The 20,588-nt window shown below is 38.2% G+C and overlaps 1 protein-coding gene across 1 annotated transcript; it reads right to left on the reverse strand.

Annotated features, from left to right (window-relative positions):
• Positions 1–606: 606 nt before the first annotated feature.
• On the reverse strand, positions 607–18,955 carry tacr2 (tachykinin receptor 2). Its single transcript, XM_088917851.1, has 5 exons — positions 18,197–18,955; positions 6,880–7,074; positions 5,729–5,879; positions 4,500–4,696; positions 607–4,008 (listed from the first exon to the last, which is right to left on the reverse strand). Exons 1-5 carry the CDS (start codon positions 18,601–18,603, stop codon positions 3,819–3,821), a joined length of 1,140 nt encoding a protein of 379 aa, XP_088773977.1. The 5' UTR covers positions 18,604–18,955; the 3' UTR covers positions 607–3,818.
• Positions 18,956–20,588: the final 1,633 nt, after the last annotated feature.

Genomic DNA, 20,588 nt, shown 5'->3' on the forward strand with positions numbered 1-20,588 from the left:
ATTGTAACACAAAATTATACATTCAATCAGGAATCCCTGTGGTAATGTTCTGCCACAGAAATAAAAAAAGCAAATGAAAGCTGTACAATCATATACTGTAAGTGTCACTACAGCAGACAACCCAGGTTTTGTTGCTGCAATGTCTTTCACATCTGTTGAATTCGTAGTAACATTAATTACACCTTTCAAAGGAGTGCTGAAATTTGAAGCAACCTGCAACATGCTGAAATTCATATAACATGTGAAACAGTCACATGCAGCCCACACACTCAGCCTTGCCACGGCCTTCCTCATTCTGTCTCTGACCAACAGGCTAAACAGTGGTGTTTTACACATCCACCTCTTCACATATTCCTGGAGTGGTTTTTGTTATCTTGATTACTCTAAGCACTTCCTCACAATATGATCTGAAGACCCTTTTCAGGAATTTGTGTTTCCGAAATAACCTGGGTGGTAGCACAAGTTTTACTATACATCAAATACTACAAACAACCACAAAATGAAACCTTTAAAGATCAAATGGCTGCCAAAAACAGCTTAACGTTGTGCTGCAATTTCAAATGAAATGTTTCTGAACTCTGTATCTATTTAAAGTGATGTCTTCAAGGAAAAATATGTTTATTTTACTGGTTTCACAGTACTGATGCCATTAGACCCACATCTTCCACAAAATGTAAACATTATAACAACGTACCTTTGGTTTCTACAGCTTTTGTAGACATATTCAGACATCCTCTGAATTACACGTAACCCTTGATTATGTGGATTAATATTTAAATGATGCACACATCAAGAACAAACATCTTCTCCATCTTTTTCTAAATACGATTAGAAGTAAGGGTAATAAACACAGAATATTCCACAATACAAATACTAGCTTTCTTCCACAGAACAAAAAAAAAGCTGCTAGATAACTGTGAGAGATACAGCAACTATAGTGCATCATATTAACTAAATGTACAGAACATTTTGCTGTTAACGATAAAATGTTTTTTTTTTCTCTTGTGAAAGTACTACCAGTAAAACACAGTCTGGAACTTGATGTATCAATATTGGGAATTCGGGCTCATTATGTACATCTTCTAACATTGTAAAATACACTTAAACATTAAAAATGAAGAAATGTGATCATATGGTTTTGTGCAGTATAATCAACAGTTTCAAAGCCATGACAAGTACAGGAAGTACTTGTAGGTAAAACTGATAAACGGATTCTCTGCTGGTTTGCTACAGCTATTTCTTGTTGGCTTGCTTTCATCCTCCACTCCTGCTGTTTCGCATATTATATCTAAATAATACAGCAGAGACCAAATGGCACAATGGTGATAATAACAATAGCTACACGAATTACATCTTTACATTATCAGATTAATAGGAAATTTCTGTGTTAAAATAAAAGGCCTTCACCCTTACTTGAAACAGAAAGGACGTCTGATATTCTCTCAATACCACATTTTCAGGAATCTTTTTATGCATTTTTCATAGTTAAAAAAAGAAGAATCTTTGAAGGTACAAGACCCAGTAGATATGACAGCAGAATTATCACGATGTGCTGGCTTCAGCAGCACATATACTTAATTGCAATCTCATCTTGTCCGGTTAGTCTTGCCTTGGAAACTTCTGAGGAAAAATGAGGCTGCTGTTTTAAGTGGTGTTGATGGCCCAGTAGGAGGCCCCTTCCACAGTACCAGGATTTCCAAATGCCATTGTCAGGGGATAATGTAAATCAGTCCTGTTTTCTATGTATCATTTGGCCAGTTTGAAGACCAGAACACAACATATAGACCATATAGAGGTTTCCTTTGAAAAATCTATTTCTTTTGGATTTAAAAAAATCATTTTGAAATCCAAATTCCGCATCTAAACTAACACCTGAATTGTGCTAGCATTATCAATCTGCAGGTCCTTCCTTTCATGCTCAGCTATTTAACAATGACTTCAAGGAGCCCCACTGAAATGCAAAGCTACGTCAGGCTCTCAGTAGCAGATGCCATTAATGACAGAATCAGGAGGTGTGAATGGAGGGTGTGTTAAGACTCCATGGTTTGCTTCATGAGGGGATATAAACATACTGTATATAACATCCACTTTGATGATGGAATACTTCAGCACACACCGTATGCGCAAAGCTGAAGCTTAAGACTTCACCTTTGTTTTATTCTCGTCTTGGCTTTGCCTTTTCCGTTTATGTACTATACATGTGTGTAATTACAGTTTGTACTATATATGTTCTTTCATTCCAGCAATGTACAGTGCTGCTTCACTGCAGGTTCTTTCCAGACAGAGTGGGTCATTGTTTTCCAGCTATGTTGGGTGATACAGATACAGATCAAGAAGCTGGACAGGTAAGCAAGCCATGACACAGTACATTATGTTGCCAAGGATCTGGAACAGTCCTTTTCTGTTTTTCTGCTCCGCCTGGTACTCTTCGGAGCACCGCCGGGGTTTAACTTCAAGTGGGATTTCAGTTTTGCCACATGAAGTCCATCCATCCATTTTCTAAGCACTTTATCCAGTACTGGGTCATGGCGGAGCTGGAGCCTATCCCAGCAAGAAACTGGCGCAAGGCAGGGTACACCCTGGATAGGACACCTGTCCATCAAAGGGCACACACAGACACGCACACATTCACACCAGGGACAATTTTCCCAGAAGCCTGAGCACCTGGAGGAAACCCATGCATACGCAGGGAGAACATACAAACTCCACACAGACAGCACCTCAGGTCCAGAGCTGAACCCAGAGCCCCAGCACTGCGAGGCAACATTGCTAGCTAGCTGCCCTCAACATCAGGTCTGTTCTTTGTTTCTCTCTTCTGTTATTCGGTTTCTTTTCTGCTATTGTATTTCTCTCTTCTATTACTCTACCACGATTTGTTCTGTAGTTTTCTAAATCTCAAAAACCCTGATTCATCAATTGTGGAAACCTGTTTTAAAAGGTAAGAACTTTGTTTTGTTTTTTTACTGTGACAGGCTTAGCGAGAATTTCAAATGCCAAGGAAAGTAATACATTAATTATGTATTTCAAGAAATGTACATTAACATATCTATTTACAGCCATTTTACATAAACTTTGTATTCCTTGTTAAGTTAATGTGCTAGGCTGTCCTATGGACAGGCTGTAATAGCCATAAACGTGCCACTAGAGCCCGACACAAATGGTCTTGAAGACATCGGTAAAAAAATTATCTGTGTAAATAGTTGCACCCATATTCACTGATTGGATTATTGGTTGATAGAAAGCTGTGCATTCTCACATGGATTTAATAAAGGCATTTGCTGTTGAGTAAGTGTATCTGGTGACTGTGGTCATTATATTGGTTATTGGACGTTGAGGGTCAGGTAAGGTTTTTATCACAGTTTCCTGGGGGAAGAAGTAGTATTAAAAGTTATTGAGTGACTTGTCAAAGAAGATCTACTTCTCATTTATAAGGGTGTGCTAAATCTTTTACACAACAAAGCCAGGAAGCCTCCTGGACCTTAAAAGCAGCTGTGCTTGGAGTGGTTTGTGTAGGAATGTCCCCAGAGCACACCAGAGATGCTTCAAATAAGTTTATCACTGATTGAGTGAGAACTTTTATCTTCCGTTTTCTTTTCATGTTGCATTATGATGTGACGACTTCAGAAGACACAGTGAAAAGTCAAGGAGCGTTTTTTTAACTGCTGGGGAGTAGCAGAGGCCTCTCCAGACACTTCTACCCTACATGCACCTTTCCAAAAACTTGTCGGAACAGACAACACGCCTTCACAGAAATTCGTTTCTCATTCCCAGGCTTGGACTCTCCTGTTCTGCAATTTCTGGCGCTGGGTAGGAGCCGCTTAAGCCTTGATGAGCTTGGCTGTAGTCTCTTCCTGATCAGCAGAGTTGTGGTTGACCACAGTGGAAGTTTCAGTGCGGTAACTGCGAGTCAGGCGAAGTGTACGGGTGTGTCGTAACTCCATTTCATCTTCCTCGGATATCTTGACAAAGGGGCACCATCGGAATGCTCTCCGGAATCCCGACCGGAATCTGGAGAAAGAGATGTTGGGTCAAATGTTCTGAAAATTTTTTCCATTTTCAGGTTGTTAACTATATGTATTACTTTTGTAATTACAAGTGAATACAATGACATTTCTATAGTTGTTTGTTTCTAGCATGATTAATAATAGAAAAAAGAACACAGATTATTAAATTCTGTAGACAGTCAAAGAACCTAAAAATATCTCCAAATAAATGCAATTCTAAAACATGGAAATTCAATTCATCAAGAGAAAAAGTATGATTCCCAGACAGTGACTGCCTGCAATCAGTTTGAGTTTCTTTTCCTTTTCCTCCTTTGATACCCATTTTTTCAATCCACTATAAAGTCCTCATTCATTAAGGGTCCTTATGTGAAGACATCTGTCCTGGCATTCACCTTACCGGGTACCATCTTACTTCTAGATAAGAGACATGTAATGGGATGATGGGTTAGCATGTCTTATGTCTGCAGTGTGACATCCTGTACAAGTTTCCTGCACCTTTGGTTCAGGCAGCAGTAGATAATAGGGTTGTACATGGTGGAGCTCATGGCCAGCCAGAAGATGGCCAGATAGACTTGCTGGATGTATTTCTGCTTGTAGATGTCTTCAATGAAGCTTCCCAGGATGAAGTACAAGTGGAAGGGCAGCCAGCACATTGCAAAGGTCACCACGACGACAATCATCATTTTCACAACCTGAAAGAGAGAGCGCATTGCTATGGGCTTAACCTGAAAAAAAGGGATTTAAAATGTGATGGTACATTCCTATTCAAATCAATGCTGCTGATAAGGATTTCTGGAATAAAGGACATTCAGAGTTTCAAGTTCCACATATGTACCAGGAATTTTAAATTTGTAAGATTTAATCAGCTAATACCCGAGTATTTGTCTTCTCTAAGTGACGTAAGTGTCATCACTGGTTTTGGGGATGGCACCAAAAAAGACCAGAGAAGTTCCTGTTAGGATAACATCCTAATAGTTATCCTGTTAGGATGTTAGGATGTAATCCTGATAGGATAACACATAGGAACTCTGTACATTTTTTAACTAAATTCATTAAAATGTATGTGTGCTTAGGGTAGTACATAGCTGATCATAGAGGTTCTTTAGATCAAGGACTAGGACCATTTTCTCTTGGCTTTGATAGCAAGAGTTACAATCAGTGCTTGCATACCTAATAGCGGGGGAGATGAGGATAAAAGCTACAAATGCTGAAAGAATCGTTACAGAGGAGAGGAGTCCATTCAGACCATGCTTTTTTGTTCTTAGTTGTTCATCAATCCGAGGACCTCCTGGAAAAGCCAGGGAACGGGCTTCAACACTCTGAGTGGGTAGCTTGTCACAGACTCCCACCACCTGTGTAAAAAAAAGTGCCTCCTGCTTGCGGTCTTTAATGCACGTCCCCTTACATTTCAGTTGCATTCTCCAGTATGTGTTTGTGTTGAGGCAGCCACAGGGTTGACTTTGTCTGCGTCTTGGAGGATTCTGAACATTACAGTCAGGTCCTTTAAAATGTAATCACCAAAAAGGACTTGAGCAGAGTAAAAGTTGAGTCGAATTTTGCATTTCCCTGAGTTTTATAATTAAGGTTTGGGTTAGGGTCCCCTTGTTGTCTTCTCTTTGTTATGCAGAAGACATCCCATTTCAATATTCTTATTAGTCAGAGCATTTCAGGTAATTCAGCTCCAGTGACTTCCAGGTTTGGTCGCTAGTGGATCTGCCGCTTACCTTTCGCTTGGCTTGCATCTGGTTCTGGTAGTGATCCGAGGCCTCGCCAGGGATCTCGCTGCCCCAGAGAGTCATCCCTACAATACTGTAAGTCACCAGCATCTCCAGCAGGGGCAGCAGGTAGATCAGGATAATCACAGCGATCTGATACCTGAGACGAGACAACCTCCTTCAGCACTTCTCGTCAATTAAAAAAAACAGGCCAAGTCATGGTGGAGAAATTCAAGCTGTAGCATTTCTTGCTTGTTTTCAGAATTAGGCATTAACTTGCTACAGATCTCAATCAGCATTTAAAATAACTGGCTCTATATTGTTTTTTTCAACTTGTAGCTGAACAGGCAAAGAACCAACCAGTTTGGCTGTTATAAATTAAGTTTATATAGTAGATTAGGACTAAACCTTTTACTTCTGTATTCAGTCTCCTTTAATATGCAGTGAGAATCAAGGTGATTTCCAAAATAATCTAAAAATTTTCTAAAACCTTTTTTCTTCAATACGTTACATTGTCAGCATTCTTTTCCACATATTTCCAGGGTCTGGATACTTCTTTAAGGCACACCTTATCTGACTATAAGAGCAGCAGTCAATGTTGATGATAGGGTTTGTCCTGCTATCCATAGCACACCTCTTAATAAGGTCCATTCGCATTACTGAGCACCATTTTACTTCTAGATGAGAGATATGTAATGGGATGATGGGTTAGCGTGTATTGTGCATACAAATACACAAACATTATGGATTTCTAAATAAATTATAACCAAATCCAATTTCCTGGAAAGTCTGTGGAGCTTTTCACTTCAGCTCCATTCTCATCTGCTTAATTCCACTAAATCAATTAGTTTCACAGTTTTCTTGAGGTTTTGAAGATGTAAAAAGCCCCATAAAAGCTGCTGGATTGCAGGCCTCCATGCATGGGATTAAACAAGCCTTAAACTGGAATCTTGTTAGACCTTGTTAGTCTTGTTAGACCTGACAGTGTTGTTAGGCAAAATACTTTGACAGAGCTGCACAATTAGACATTTTTTAACAGAGCGGTGAAAAACATTTCCCTCCCATTCACTGGCCATTGACTCTCTCTCTCTCTGTGCAGAATAGACCCCCATGTGAAGTGGCAGAGCTTGGGGCGGAAGGTTTGAATCCCAAACACTCACGCAAGCTGATGGTTGCCCCCATACTCGCCAGGCCAATCCACCAGGCAGATAGTCCTTGGGGGAGAAAAAATTGTTTTGGAGTAGAAGCACTGTGGGAATGCCAAAGCAAAGGCTACTACCCATATGACAGCAATGGCTATCTTCGTGGTGGTGGAGGACAGCCTGGGTTTCAAAGGGTGGATAATAGCCATATACCTACAAGAGAAAACCAAAAGCCACTTTAGAATTCCATGTTGGACTCAAACTGGCCTTTCAAATTAATGTAATAATACTGAATAATTATATCTCCAACAAAATCACAGATAGTGATTAGTCGGAAAATATCTTTTTTTTCACCCTGTTTTGTTGTCTGTGGACTTACAGTAGACAGTACATTGACATGCAAATATGTCACAGGTCACAGGCTGACAGCATATCAGGTCAATTTCATCATGTGCCTGTTCTATGAACCAGGTGTCATCCCAGCTCATCCTACAAGTGTTAATGGAGCTCATGTCTGGTGGGTGGAGAAACCAGGGTTAATTGCCACATTCCTACCTCACATTAAAGATCTTATTACAAGTGTCCTGCTGGAATGACGTCATGTCAGTGAGAGCAGCAAGTTAGGTCCCAGGACTTGATCAATGTACTGTAGCACAGTGCAAACAGGCTGCTATCACTCACTACAAGTAGACGCTCTGCAGCAACCAGACACAGCTGCCAAGAAACACCAGACTGGCACATCATCATCAATTGGTCTGCTGTAGACAACAATTGCTCTACCGTATGGAAAGTCTGTATCACACCTGCTGTTTATACATTAGGATGGCCCAGACAGAACCTTGATTCATCACCACGGCTGCTGAGTCTACCTGAGGGGCTGAGCCAGTGGCACAAAGACCTTGTTCTCTTGATAAGTGGGCCACTTTGTTCTTTTTCTTGATGTTCTTATTATTATTAAGATTCAACAGGTTAATTAACCTCATCACAAGTACCCAAACAACCCTCTCTTTACTTACAAAATGATTTAGAGGTTAAATAACAGTAAAGGTCACTCAAGGGTATCACACTTGAATGATCAATTAATCAAAATATTTTAAGCATATCCACATGTTTTATTCTTCTGAAAACCTATACAGTATGCACAAATAATGGTATTTCCTTTCGAATTAATGGGGTTTTGGAACGATTTTTAGATTTACGTTAAACGTCATTTTGTATACTTATATATACTGCCTGAAGTGTTGTTCTAAAAATTTTACTTTTTGCAGTGAGTTAGTAAAGTTGTATGACAGAGTAAAACCATTGAAAAAGATTCATTTTTAATAAAGAAATAAATAAAATGTATCTACTTAGTAAAAAATACCCAAAGAATTCTCCTTTTTATCTCATGTTGCCTTAAAGGACCATTTCCAATTCCACTTAGACAAGACAATCAAAAGTCAATATAAGATCAGGCAAAAATCGATAGCTTGCTTTTCAGTGCAGCGATCTTAATCTCGTGTATCTGTTTATTTCCTTGAAAATTAGGGAGATCTGTATTTTGATATGTATCCCTTTTGAAAGGGAAAAAAATAAAGTGTTTATCTTCAATGCATCTAGGCTTGTTAACTTCACGTCAGATAGAAGATTTCTATCTGAAAACACCCGCAGAAACAAAATTCCAGTTATGTTTGCCTCCACTAAAAATGCTCCTTTTTTGCTGTTAAGCTATTAGGGCTTTAGTTTTAGGATTTGTAGTGAGACAGACCCCGACATCACACTCCAATATATTTTTTTTTTATTTTGATGACTGTTAAAAATAAGAATTGTGAATAATCATACAGACAGAAATGTAATTAAGTGCTCCCAAATAAAACGTTCCAGTGCACTCATGTCAAGCTGAGAGTGAGTGAATGGGGGAAGTAAACTGCCATTGGACAAAGACTTGAAAGTAGAAGTCTTAACACTTTGTGTACCTGCTCCTTTAGTTTCTCTGATTTAGGATTGTGGAAAATATTAAATCTGAGCATTGATCTTTGTTTAACTGTAACGCTGTCCTGTTTTGGCAATGGCAGAGCAGGGTTACTTTACTTTTTCTCCTTCCAGCCTGCCCCCTTCATTTCCCATTCTTGTTAGTGAAAGCAGGCAATGTTGGAGAGTGAGTCTGCTATTAAACACAACACTACCAAGAGGAGTTTATGAGTTCTCATAAGTTCCATTTCAGCTCTTTTCCTGGATATTTTTCTTCTGCATATCTTTCTTAACCACAGTTAGGATGGTACTGTAGGTTTTAATGAAGCAAGTTAAGATAGTATGTATTGTCACAAACCTTTCCAGTTGCTTTTAACTCCATTCACTTTTTTTTTAAAATTCAAACATAATATTGTTTTGGATTGAATGCACTACATCTAAAATTTTAGGGAGTATGTATAATCTGAAAATGATCGATTAAAATTTAGTTGACAAACTGGTTATGGTGATGTCATTCAACAATGTCTGTGGACAATTTTGGAACAATTATATTTGCAATACCTAAAAGACAAACATAAAGTAGTTTTGTCCTATATTGGATATTCAGCTGCATCTAGATTGCATTTTTACGAAAGTGCAAGATAGTGTAGAAAAGCAGGTGATGCATACACACGCGACTTTATTCTGGTAAAGTTGAGCTGCTGTAAAGACTGCTATTGTCCCCAAATTGTTGACTAAGGAGCCTTTATGAAAAGTTCCATTGTCATTTATGCTGATAACAAACTACTTTTGTACTACTTTACTACTGTGGTTTATCAAATGTACCACACTACAAATGTCCAGCTTTGATCACACACCTTATCAAGGACTGATATGATTCTTTAGACTCCACTCTTTTAGGAACATGAGCTTTTGACCTGCAACTTAAACACTGGTCTGTTCTCAAGCACAACATATCACTAAACTATCACTAGGCCCAAGGTAAGACAGCATATAGTGGGTAATGTTGCAGTATTGAAGCATCATTCAATATTCCACTTATTACATCAAGTATATATATATAATTCTTTATAGCATACTTACACAGCACACACCCTGTCATTGCAAATGACAATCACACGGCACTTTCAGACACCCCAACTCATGTCAGCGATATACAGCAACAGAGGGATACAGATGTGAGGACTGCCAGTCCAGAAAGAGGGGAATTGTCAGAGAAGAGGTAAATCTGTAAGCGCATTCTTGGGTGCTGTCGAGTATCTAACATAGCTATAAATTTGTTGTTTTGGTGACATGCGCAGCCTCATTTATTAAATTTACTTTGGTTCCCCAGTAGTTTACCAGCTTTCTATAGTAGACAATTACAAAAGACAAAAAATTGCAGTTTTATTAATGCTATGACAATGCAGGCAGAAATGAGCACAGAGGTTTTTTTTACCTTCTTGCAAAGATAATTTATCTAGAATTAAACTGTAAGAACTGTAATACCACTGCATAGTACAGTATCAAAGTAACTGACTTAAGTAACAGGAAACCTGGGTGTTGAGGTTAATAGAACACTGCCAGTAAAATGGAAATACATACCTTGATAATAAGTCTGACAGTATCAACTTTGCTTTGTAACTCCTTCAAAGCCCATTAGGCTCTCAGTCATATCGGCACATAAAACCCCAGATAAGAAAACGATTGACTGTAATCAGGTATGAACAAGGTTGTTTGCTAATTCATTGTTTCCCACCATGCTGTGGTCTCCCCTTCTCATTAAAAAACTAATAACCCTGTCTTTATACAGTTCTGAACAGAGAAGCCGCACTCTTTTAATATCCTAATCATTGTAGATATTCTTATTTTATGAAATTAGATCTTTTTATTTGATTTGAGGAACCCAAGGCAGTAGGAGGAAGTCACTCTTAAAAGTACTTTTAATTGTCCAGAAATACAAGTATTTCAGATTAACTTCAAATTCCCTTCAATAGAAGTGAAAAGGTTTATGCAGTTGAGGACTTTTTACTCTCGAAGACTCATGATTGTGTACAAACGACCTACAGTAGCAGATTCTTCCTCAGGATTACTCTCTTTTCTCGATTGTTAAACAACCTCATTAGGATGGATAGAATTTCTTCAAGGTAATTTTGATGCTTTGAGGAAGGATCGTGATTGCATTAGTTCTTAAATTAAAACTGAAATCTTGATTTATTTATAAAAAAAACGATTGGTGGCTAGAAAAAAATGTGTCAATTGTAAATTGAATATTGATCATCTACAAAAATAAAAACATCGTCGGCGGCATATGTGTCAGACAAACCTGTGCTCGTCTTTTGGCATTTCACAAGAAGAGTATTCAACTGAACTTGTTCAAGTGAATTTCCTTCTCTCTCAACTTAGAAATTGGCAAGAAACATTCTTGTCTGAATACACTGTACATAGGTCAGATATAAATAACATGGATGTATATACATTGGCTTGGATTATAAACAGTATCGTGCCACATTCATGATATGTCTGTCGGAAATAAAAAAGCTCATGTCCAGTTCTCATTCTCCTCATTAACAACATCCTGCATATGTGGGATATAATAAGGGATGTGTGGTTGTGAGTTTGCTTGTGAAAGAGATAACAAATATGACATTGTGAGTGGTACAAAGCTACCAGTGTAATACAGAAATTTGCCATTGTGCTTTGCGTACAGTCTTTCTAAACAACGGACAAGGATGAGACTGAGGTAAAACAGCCCGGTGCTTTGTTGATGATGCTCTTCGATTAGCAGTTGTGCCCATATTTGTTGGTCAGGGTTGTCTTGTTTTCCAGCGATGCAATGCTGGATCAGCAAGGCCTACCCAAAGCATTCCTGGTACTGGTAGGGAGCTACATTAGACAGAGGAATAGCTGATAACAAACTAATAGTTTTATTTCAGTGGGGAATAAACTGTGCAATTGGGTTACGGGGGTTTAGCAATGAAGTACCAGAGACAAGCTACTTTATGTGAAGCAGTGTTATCAGCTTTATCAATGTGAACATGTCTACTGAATGTTCAGAACCTCCGTCCTCCTAAGTGCTGACAGACTGCAGCTGTCATGACTGGTAACGAAGCCTATTGTCTTTACTAATCCATAGCTAGATCTTGGAGAAGTGACAGTACCACACACACCCACAAAAGCAATTTAAACAAGCCAAGCTGGCACTCATAAATTACTTACATGACCATCTGGAAAGAGATTTAGGTTTATAGAATTGATCTGAGCATGTCTACTGACTTGAGCCCAGAGATAAATATGTCATTTTCATAAAAGTGACATTTGACATTTGTTTTGGTAGTGATTGTGCAGAAAAGAAAACTATTAGATCTTTTAGAAGGATGTGAAGTGAAAGATGATATTGCTTTTGTTCCACTATTAATTTACAGTATTTACTATGAAAGATAATCCCAGATTATTATTATTATTCCAGAAGACAAAAACATGCCAGCTAAGAACAGATCATTTATTTTTGCTCGTTTTATCAACTTTTCCTTACCTCAATTATAAAGGGTATTCAGAAATAAAAATATTCAATGTTAAATGCTGATTTCCCACTTCTAAAGCAATTTTTAGTCCATGTCTGTTATTCAAACACTTTTAGTATTTTAACATTTTGCTATATGAATAATTGCCTGGAAGGTCCAAAGAAATTTGTCTTTAACAAATAGGCTGCATTTCTGCATATTCAAATGAGACAGCTTCATGCATCACCTGTACACCTGTACACCTGTAGGCATCAAACATCGACGTGATACGGTGTTTAAGAAAAGATCACATTGTTGGGTTACTGAATGCACTGTGGCCTTTAAAGAGGCTTATGGTTTTAGCTGTATCAGAGCCTCCCGAATGAATAATCTGTAAACTTTACCCGCCTCACACAGGAATCCTTTTAAATCCACACACAAAAAAAGCCTTAAACTAAATTTCACAAGTTGATGTGTGAGTAAGATTAGAGGGGTCAGAAACATTTCAAAAGGGGCACACCAAGAGTTAGCTCATGCACTTTTGTAGGCATTTGCTTGCCATTGATACCTTTTTAATGTCAATAATAGCCCTACTTACATTCTTATTAATAAAAATTTAACTTTAAAATATAATTATCATTATAGTAATTATATAGTTATCGTCGTTACTATCGAAGCAGCCTGGTTTAAACAGAAAGAACACATCGGACCAAAAAGCTGGAAATCCTGAAACCTTACAGAAAATTCTGTTGCCTGTTCCCGCATCTACGCTCCGAACTCAACAACATGGGTTTTGAAAGTTCTTTAAAATGCCGGAAATAGCGGAAAATGAGTTCATTGCACCTTGTCGACAGAGTTCATTCATATACATGGTGATGTCAACTACAAACGTTAGTTTTGCAACCCATTTTCATATTGCTCAGGATACAACTTAGAGTACAAGCAGCACGGTCTTTATGTTAAACAAATCCATATTCATCGCTCCAAAAGGGTTGAAGTGAGAGAATATCTTACTTTGGTCTCTTAGCAACTGCCATTTGTCCAAAATGTTTGATTTTACACTTAAGAGTGAAAAATGTTATCAGTGGCACGGATTGCAAATGTTCCTGTGAAAACAATAGGCGAACCCTGCTAAAAATAATGCAGTAAATAAACCAAGTGTTTCTTTATGTATGTCGAAGAGTGTTCATTGGGTAGAATTTTGCAGAGAATTAGAGAGCAGTCAGGCATGATTTTATCATTTTTTACTTTCTTTGTGGCTTATTAGACCTCTGTTGCATACAGTATGTTGCTTTCACTGCATGTGCTGTTAAAAATCCCTTTGCATGACTTCAGACATTGTGACGTTAGTAACTCACAAGGATGAGTGTTTTCCAGTGTAATTGTTTTACATTTTGTAATATAGGATGTGACGACAGAGCAAAGTGGCACAAAGGGTCACTCCTCAGTGTTTGAGCTCCAGGGACATACATTGCCAGCAAGGGGGCATATTCCAGGCTCCAACTGTGCTCAACCAACATGCCGATTCTATGCCCATCACTGTCGCAAGCTTGTTAGGAACCACGGCCCATGTAGTTTGCTTTGTTAGTAGAGTGGCTCTTTGTTGCTGTTTCTGCTTAGAAGTACAATTGAAATACTCACATACTAGTTCAATGTAGATAAACGTTCTTAAAGTCATAAATGACACACAAGTGTGTTGCTATGTTGCATACAGGAATTTACCACAAGGTGTTTTTTCTATGCAGAACCATTTTGTAGAAATATATATAGAAGCTATTTCTCATTGATTAGTTGGCATGACAAGTCTCAATCTAGAGCTGTGATATCCAGACCTGGTATGAAAGGGTCAGTATGCTTGCAGGCTTTCATTCCTTTTTTAACTGTGGAAACCTCGTAAATGTCATATTATGTATATTATTTTCTTTTAACACTGTGATTTACGTTATAAGGCAATGAACAGATGTTACAACAGATGTTATGTTACAACAATGCTGTAACATAAAGACCACCATAGGTTACTTTTAACAAAAAGTCCTTTTTACTTTAAAAAAGACCTATGAACATGAACACCTTAAATTTTTAAATGATAGAAAGGTATAGTATGGTACTTTCAATAGAGGGCAGTGTGAAACAAGCTTGATTCATACTGTAATATATGTATTAAAGGGAAAATAAAACTCTTACCAGTAAAGAGTTTATATATGGTTATCAAATGTATTATGTTGCATGGTCATTTAAATCAGTTATGTTCAGGTATCTGTGTACTGCTATGTTGCAGACAGGGATTTACCACTAGACCAAAAGAAACTGTGATTAGAAACTAGATGCGCAGAAATGTGAAATGTTTACTTTTTTTCAAAATAAAAGGGCTGATAATTATTCACAAACCATAACAGAAACAATACACATGTAGATCAAAGCCTAATGATTTTACCCCACAATAATGGTGACCTTACTATAATCAATTTGTGTTTGGTATAAAGCGATCAACATTATATGGTATAGGTGAATTGAACTGATGGCTTGCATTAATGCTTCAAAACCCCTGGGTTTAAATATCAATTTTGGTTCCCCACTGTGTGTGGTTTTGCACGTTTCCCAATCTCTGTGCGGATTTTTCCAGGTGCCTCAGTTTTCTCCCATATCCACATATGAGCAGTTAGGGTTGATTGACTACACTACACTGTCTATTCTCAGAGAGGGGGGAGTCTCAAGGGAGTGTCAGAGCTGGGGAGGATGGAATCTGTTGCCAGTACAGACAGTACAGGCTATGGGACTACAGGAACTAAATGAGCTTCATGGGCTGAAGGCCCTCCCCTCCTCTCTGGCCTTCCTGATGTTCTGAAAACATAAAAAAGCAAATTCACAGTCTAAAAAAAGTGCAGACAGGTTAATATAATGCGTCTCCCAAGCAATTCATTTTAAAATGGGATTTTAGTTGCTTGTACCAAATGTTCTCTATATGCCAAGGGATCTTGGGTATCCCAGGCCTATATCAGATATTATGGTCTTTAAATTAGGGGGGATTCTGACTTACAGGTGTTCAGCCATGAACCCAGAGATGGTAGCTTCACACCTCTGGCTCCTCAGCCAAGTACAGCCACTACAGACACCTGCAGGTCCTATCCTACTGAGCTGGATTACTGCTGTACTTCAGCAGCACCCCCTCAGCTGGGTACAACGAACCTGTCTCATGACAGTCTGATCCCAGCTCACGGTGCAGCAGCTGGCGAACTCTGCTTCACAATGACAGGAAGGGCCAACGCTCAAGGGTGAGTCAGTGACATCGCTATGACAGCTTGGTCTCCGCAAGCCAGTCATCTTTGTGCTAACTGTTGTGAGGAATCGAACGGATACACTAGTCACCTGATCTCCATTTTAAGACCACAGTATCTGATATAGTGCAAGGATACCTGGGGTCTTCAGGGATAAGGGGAAATATAATACAACCAACCATGAACCCATTTTAATTTGAGAAAAGTGCAGAACAGGTTCATTGCATGTAACATGGCTGTTGCAGAGGTTCACAGGAACACAGTACTGCTCCCAAACAACATATGCTTATGATGGCTAGTGTGAGAATCTGGATTTACGCTGTGTACTTGAGGCAAAATCTTAATGCAAAATACAACTTTTTTCCATTTTGCTGATGGAAGGGATGTACACAATGAGGAGCCATTACTTTCCTATATGTGTGGATTTGGCTATTATTATTAACTGTTTGTGGTGACTGTTATCATTATTACAAACATGAATTAAAAGTACCCTTTAGGAAGGCTAGTGTCAATATTATGTATGCATATCATTGGACAACTATTTACTATTTTTTTTAGTCATGTACCTTGTAAAACACACTCCTTAAAACTAATTAAAGATGTCCACATCAGAGGTAATTAAAAATGGAAACATTCATAATTTACACTGTGGAGGTTTAGTTTCTGTAGAATATTTGTGTATCTTAATGCCAAACATTATGTGTTAACAGAGACTCTTGTTAATGAAAAAGTGATATGGACATTCCTTTTTGTTTGCTTATTCCCCTGACAATATTCCTGTTTGTATTCAGAATCCATGCTGTGTCATTTTGATCTGGAAAATAACCTGCCTTCAACACCGAGTCATTTATATATCCGGTATATTGTATACAGTCAAGGAGGGACAGCTATTTAGACATACAAGCATAGGCAAAAACTAAGTAGAAATTACAAATACATGAAAATATAATAAAAACATATAATAAAATATAATAAAAACCTGTAGTTTGTTAATTTTGCTTTCATGCTAAATTCGTGCTCAACTTATTTAATATCCATGAATAAACGTTTTTGTAAGACCATTTTAAAACCTCAGTATTAATTATCAGAAATTAAAATATTTTCTGATGATTAACTCGATTAAAAGTTTATTTTAAAAGTGCGCCACAAGGAACTAACTCTGTTGCAAAACGTATTTGTTTTTAGTTGGTGTTTAAAAAACAATCGCAATTTGCTTATTGCAAGTCCATATCATACGTTTGGGTAATTATCATGATTCCGCAAAATCTATACATTACATGCCATGTACAGAATTTTCATCTACTCTGAATAATGGAAGAAACTATCCTGATCGTAAAAAGAAATCATTGTCATACCAGCACAAGCATTTCTGGTTTCTGAAGAGATAGTGTTGATATACTTGCGGTCTGAGACTTCAACCACTGTTTGAACGTTTTAATTCCAATCTTTAATCACTGCGTATAGGACAAAGTAAACAGGTAACAGTGTTTTTTTATCACACTCTCTGCTTCTGATTAATTTAAATTAGTTCAAATGTAACCGAATACAGAGGTATACAATAACTGTTTAGAAGGGTAATATGTTTACAGTAAAGAGCTATAATTTTGAAAAGGATACTTTGTTTTCGTGTTAACATCACGAGCAAAAATGATGTGTTATGTCTATGTGAAGAAAAACTTTGTGTTACTGTTTTTTCACACACACAACATAGAGGCTGCTCTTAATATACAGTATTATCACAAACATCTACATGGCTACATTTTTAAGAGTAGGCCTACTTCTTGGCCGGCCCGAGTTGCAAAGCCCATTTGCTTTTTAGTATGCGCCTTTACATTCCCGCTCAATCTAGGGCAAGTCCACCAGCCGCCCGTTGACGCTGACTAGGTAGACTTACTACTGTATATACTTACTGCAGCAGACCACCGTCTGTGACTCTCAGCGGTCATAATCAAACCCGCATCAAGGACTGGCATGATCCCCAGTCACCGTTTGTTGCGAGCCCTTAACGATGCGCGTGAAACGTAGTACCCAGGACTCCAGGGTTAAGTCCCAGGTGCAGGCTAGAGTTGTATCCTCAAATACTAAAATATTTCATCTGCTACACGCAAGGGCGTCGAATGTCTTGCACCGGGGCATTTGCGACACGTCTAAATATTAACCCCAAATAACGTCTTCCATGGCATTGTCCTTAATTGCATTTATGAATTATATTCAGGTTTGTTATGTGTGTGAGTCTTTGTGGGTTAATTATTAATTGCAGCAATTTTATTTTTCTCTCAAAATGTTGCCCCATTCTATTATTTCATCTCTTCCCCTGTGCGTCCTTAACGGATTGCTTCTGGGATGAAAACTGATTTCAAAGAGATGCTGTTAAAACCTGTTTTAAGTGTTAACTGTAATACTGTCTGGTGAAATTAACAACACACAAGTTGATGCTGAAAGATCTCAGAAAATTGTTCCATCTGAGTACCGTATTTTATTGCATTTAACATTGTTGTCGCGTACAATCTTATATGCGTTGTAATTATGCAGGGTGCATTTCAAGTAGTACTCTACCACGGAATATGTATCTACCTGTGTTTATCAGTCTCGTTAGAAAACAAAAGAAAAGGTATTCACATTGCTTACCTGTCAATGGCAATAGCTGTCATGGAATAAATGCTTGAAAAAATAGCTGTGATGGGAAAAAAGTTATGGAACCTGCAGTAACTTAGACCGAAGTACCAGTCGTTGTGTAAGGCGTAGACGAAATTGAAAACTGTGTTGAAAGCTGCCATAGAAGCGTCTGAGAACGCGAGGTTCACAATGAAATAGTTAGTAACTGTTCTCATTCTTTTGTGAGCCAGGATGATCCAAATGACAGTGATATTGCCGATGACCGACACTATCACTATCAGGGCATAAGCGATCGCCCACAGCGCGACCTGCCAGCCCGGCTGGGCGAAAATGTTGGTACCGGTGTAGTTGCCATCATCTTCGTTTTCGAATGACGAATTCAGAGATGAGAAAAAGAGAGGAGCCGAAGTTGTATCCATGACTTATTTAGGCAAAAGCGCTTAAAATCCGGATTTTGTTATACTGGCAATAAAGTCTCACGGCGATACCTTTACGCGTAGTTTGGAAACCTCATAGCCTGTCATTTTTTATATCAATCTCTCCTGTAAATGAGGAAGCTTAAAATTCCAGTTTTGCCATCACCAAAGACTGCATGATCAAGAGGCGTATGTCAGCGAAGACTCGCCAGGTTTACGGAATAACTGGTTACTTCAGAGCAACATGGATAAACTTTACTCGTACTTCTTCTCTAGCGCTGAACCAGACTGGAGCCTTGGGCGATCAGCGCGTTATTGGGCAGCAATTTATCTCCTCATTTGTTTGGTGATCGTAACTGTTGGAATTTAAACCTGCTCGATCTGGGAGGAGTGGGGTCGATACAGTGACGTTTCTATATGATCTCAAAGAGGAGGAGAATTTCACAGATTACAATAAAAGGCACCCTGAGCCATTAGTGTGCAGCTCCGGCGCTGAAAGTCACCCTGGATGAAGGCGTCTGTTAAGCAAATAGATAATAACAGATCGATTTTGTTTCTGTTTGTCTAGGCTGCTTAAACATCTGTACGGGTAATTGTCTTTCACACTTTCTTATAACTGGCGGTGACGGATTCAAGTATTCTTTCTCATTTGAAGACATTCACGATGTCAGTAAAATTGCTGGAGCGTCGGTACTGCATGTATTAATATTGAACTATCAATCGATAACCAAATTAACGCCTGACAACGAGTTTTAAAAACGTATTTCTAAGGATATCAGAGGCTTAAAATGCGACATATACTTTAAACCAGAGGCATGTAAACATTAATAAAATCCAAACCGTGGTTAAGTGCCATCATCACATGTAGGAACGTCTTGCGCAATGGACTAATACATTCTCATAGGATTTAAAGCTCGTGCCAGTTCTATTTCATTAAAATTGTTAATTAGATACGCTGAACCCTGAAAGAAAAAAATTGATCAGGGAAGAAAAATTAAAAAAATGTAATGCCGTTTTTTTAAAAATGATTTCAATAATGAAAAACTTGAAAAGCTTCTGTTAGTGTGGATTTTAAAGTGTATTGTAAAGTTAATAACGTTAATCACACACACACATAAATTAGGTCTATCAGGTTGTAAAATTAAAAACAAAATAGCGTGGAATAACTTTAAAATGGACTAACGTTCTGTGTAAAGGAATTAACAATTCGAGCTCTCTATTGCGGCAACAATGTTCAATGTTAAATGACATTGAAGATTAACGTAAAATAGTTGTTGCACTTTTAAAAACGGAACATTTTAGATAACACCAGGTTAGAAGAGACTTTGTACTTGCGTGGTTGCTAACGGCTACAGTATTTGGTTAAAGAACCTTATCAAGCTGTCTCTTCGAGAGGCTTCAAGATTCAGTGAAACATCTTCCTCGACGCGATTTACGTAAACTATTGTAAGAACCTGCATTACGTGAACAGCTGCATTCCCTCTCTTCTCCTTGATTTTATCTACGTTTAGCTGCCATATTTATTGTCCTTTTTCCTGGTTGAGGTTTAAGTAGCTGTATATCTTGACTGTGACATTTATTTCAAGAGTCCGAGTAGCCAACTCCAATCCAATGATGCTTGTATTTTTGCTCGGGGCGAAAAAGAATGACTGTGGTTGCTCCTTTTACAGCTCTTTCCGGAACAGCACTATTTACTGGAAGCCAAATCTGAGCACCGAACTGTGGCTTTCAGTATTACACCTCCATATCACAATTTTACTCTTTTGACAGGGTGGCCGAACACTGTTTGATTGCTCTGTCGTTTAACTGTAATATGTAGTGATAGATATCAATGAGTCAACATAAATATCACATTGGTGCTGGTGGGCTGCTCAGTACCAAATCACCACACTCCAAAAAACTAATTTCACAGTTATAATATTCTTCGATTCTTCGTAGTCTTTGCTTTCTAAAACGCAGTTTCTCAGAGGTCTGTGTCTGTCAGGAGA

This window comes from Atractosteus spatula, chromosome 5, assembly GCF_055471065.1.
Source record: "Atractosteus spatula isolate fAtrSpa1 chromosome 5, fAtrSpa1.hap1, whole genome shotgun sequence".
In the NCBI taxonomy this organism is placed as follows: domain Eukaryota; kingdom Metazoa; phylum Chordata; class Actinopteri; order Semionotiformes; family Lepisosteidae; genus Atractosteus; species Atractosteus spatula.

Coding starts and splice junctions, on each gene's coding strand:
- tacr2 (XM_088917851.1), bottom strand. CDS start 18,603: ATGGATACAACTTCGGCTCCTCTCTTTTTCTCATCTCTGAATTCGTCA. Junction 7,075..18,196: donor ACAGCTATTGCCATTGACAG/GTAAGCAATGTG, acceptor TTTCTCTTGTAG/GTATATGGCTATTATCCACC. Junction 4,697..5,728: donor AGATGCAAGCCAAGCGAAAG/GTAAGCGGCAGA, acceptor TCTCTCTTTCAG/GTTGTGAAAATGATGATTGT.